This window comes from Alligator mississippiensis, chromosome 7 (genome assembly GCF_030867095.1).
Source record: "Alligator mississippiensis isolate rAllMis1 chromosome 7, rAllMis1, whole genome shotgun sequence".
Lineage (NCBI taxonomy): Eukaryota > Metazoa > Chordata > Crocodylia > Alligatoridae > Alligator > Alligator mississippiensis.
In genome coordinates this window covers 14744272-14746923 of record NC_081830.1, presented here as the reverse complement: position 1 = coordinate 14746923, position 2652 = coordinate 14744272, and the positions used below count along the sequence as shown (strand labels likewise).

General features: G+C 43.3%; 1 protein-coding gene across 1 annotated transcript; it reads left to right on the top strand.

The window, feature by feature from the left end:
* Nucleotides 1-1737: 1737 nt before the first annotated feature.
* Nucleotides 1738-2379, top strand: LOC132251670 (olfactory receptor 14A16-like; the record flags this gene model as incomplete). The annotated part of the gene is made up of 1 exon (XM_059731621.1): nt 1738-2379. A coding segment is annotated over one exon (642 nt), but the record flags the coding sequence as incomplete, so codon positions are not given.
* Between the last annotated feature and the right edge of the window lie 273 nt (nt 2380-2652).

The following is a 2652-nucleotide window of genomic DNA, read 5'->3' as shown; positions in this document are numbered from 1 at the left end:
ATATCTGTGAATCCTGCGTGTTTGCCCCTGGGCTCTGCTTCTGAGCTGTGCAGGGCTCTAGGGTAGCAGTCCCACAAGACCTCCCAACGTATACATAGACAACTCACTGACTGCGACTTCAGTCTCTTCATTACAGTACAGCTTCAAGGCAGCTGCACACCCAGCTCTTCTTCAGGGACTCATCGTTTTGGGTCAACTCCTCTCAGTTCTCCTGAACAGTGAGGAGTGCACGCCCCCGAGAAACGTGTATCCCTGGCATCTAGATAGCACAGTGGTGGGGAGCAAGAGATTGGAGGCAGGAGTTAGATGCTCAGTAATCAAGCTGCCCTAGGATTTAATGTGGGAAACTGAAGACAAATTCATTAAAACAAACACAGTAAGTAATTTATTCAACTCCATAATGTTTGGATTTTAATAGAGAAGATCTTTTATAGAAATTATAATGAATTATTTAAAATCATTTCAGAACTTTATTCTCCATTTGATAACATCTCTACAGTTCGTAGAAAAAGTAAGCAGAGAAGTATTCTCATGAAAAATAGCAGACTTCTGTCCTGAAATGTTTCCCATTTCTACAGTAATGTAAGTGAAGGAGGAAGCAGGGCAGCAGCCCATGCCCTGTGCATCACAACCTGCCCTGGGCTTGGAGCTGCCCTGCTACCATGTCTCCCTCTTTATCAGTAACCCCTGAAGTACCAAGAGTCATCTAGTTTGCTGGTCACTGAAGATTTTCAGACTAAACGAATAAAGAAAAGGTCAAATATTTTGTAAGTCATGTCTTTCAAAGATGTACAGACCATGCAGGAATGTTGACAACCCATGCTTATATATATTGCTGAGACTTGAAGCCAGTTTGAAAACACAGCCTTGTGCACATCCTGCCAGCCATTTGATTGCAATCTTTCCAGATGACTTAGAGCCTAGACACAGCCAACATCTTATGGTCTATGTCCCTAAGAAAATGGAAATACTATGGGATGACCTTTATGATTTCATAATTAAATGCTCAGCTCCCCGTGGGTAAGATTCAGCCACCGACATTCTTGAAATGATAGGATCTGGGGTTGTAATTATTCCCTTTTCCCACGTCACATGGACTTGCAATGGATCTGCACCTCACATGAACTGACATGGCCCCTTGGACTAGAAAGCAGCTAGGCCAGTTTATGCCAGTGGGATAATCCACTGACAACTTCTCCATTTTCACAGATGTGGAAAATGTCACTGCCACTCACTAGTGCTCATACAAGGTGTCTGCAAAAGCTCTGATAAAATACTTTACCTGTTTGCTTTTTGGCTGCAATGCCTCTATAATCTGAATTTTTTTAAAGTATCATGAAAAATATTGTCACTTTGGGAACCCTGATTTTTATCAAATAACTCCCTTTGAACTGAAAATAAAGCACACCTCTAAAAAAATCAAGTCATAGAAAACTATGGATAAGAAATATGGTTATTTTTGTCTTTCTTCTTCTTGTCCTGACACAGTCATTCCCTTTCCCTCCACAGGCATCTCAAAAGGCACTGTGGATGATGACGTCCAATTGCACCGTGGTGACTGAGTTCCTACTACTGGGGTTCTCTGATGCCCTGGGATTGCAAATCCTGCACTTGACCACTTTTCTAACAATATACCTGGCAGCCCTGATAGGCAATCTCCTTGTTATCATGCTCATAGTCGTTGACAGCCACCTCCACACCCCGATGTACTTCTTCCTCCTCAATCTGTCCATCCTCGACATCGGATCCATCTCTGTCATTGTCCCCAAATCCATGGCCAATTCCATACTGAACACCAGGCTGATTTCCTATTCGGGATGTGTCACCCAAGTTTTTCTTGTCCTCTTTTTCATTCCAGCAGACCTTGCCATCCTCACCATCATGGCTTACGACCGATACATCGCCATCTGCAAACCACTGCACTATGCGACAGTGATGAACAGGAGAGCTTGTCTACAAATGGCAGCCACGGCCTGGAGCACTGCTCTTCTGTACTCTGCCCTGCACATGGGGAACACCTTTAGGCTGCCCTTCTGCCACTCCAACATTGTCAACCAGTTCTTCTGTGAAGTCCCCCAGCTCCTTAGGATTTCTTTCTCAGAGGTGTTTACTAGTGAAATTCAGATTATTATCTTTGGTGCATGTTTAAGTGCTGGTTGCATTGTGTTTATATTTGTGTCTTATATTCAGATATTCACTACTGTACTGAGAATCCCCTCTGAGCAGGGCCGGCACAAAGCAGTTTCCACCTGTCTTCCCCACCTCATTGTTGTCACCTTGCTGGTTAGCACTGCTCTGATCGCCCATGTGAAGCCCACATCTGGGTCCCCATCAGCTCTGGACCTCGTGGTGTCTGTTCTCTATTCCATGATCCCACCAATGATGAATCCGGTCATCTACAGCATGAGAAACAAGGACATCAAAGCAGCTCTGTGGAAACTGCTGAGATGGAAGTGGTTTATTGTGACAAAGATGTCAGTTATTCTCCAGTGACTGTGGTTCCACTGAACATCTTTATAGAAACAACCAACTTTGTTATTAATACAAATTAATTCCACCGATTCCCATTTTGTTGCTTTAGCACTACACTATTTAAAATAATCTCTGTATTTAATTTGAAGCTTATGTCTCCCTGAACTAGTTAGTCTCTAA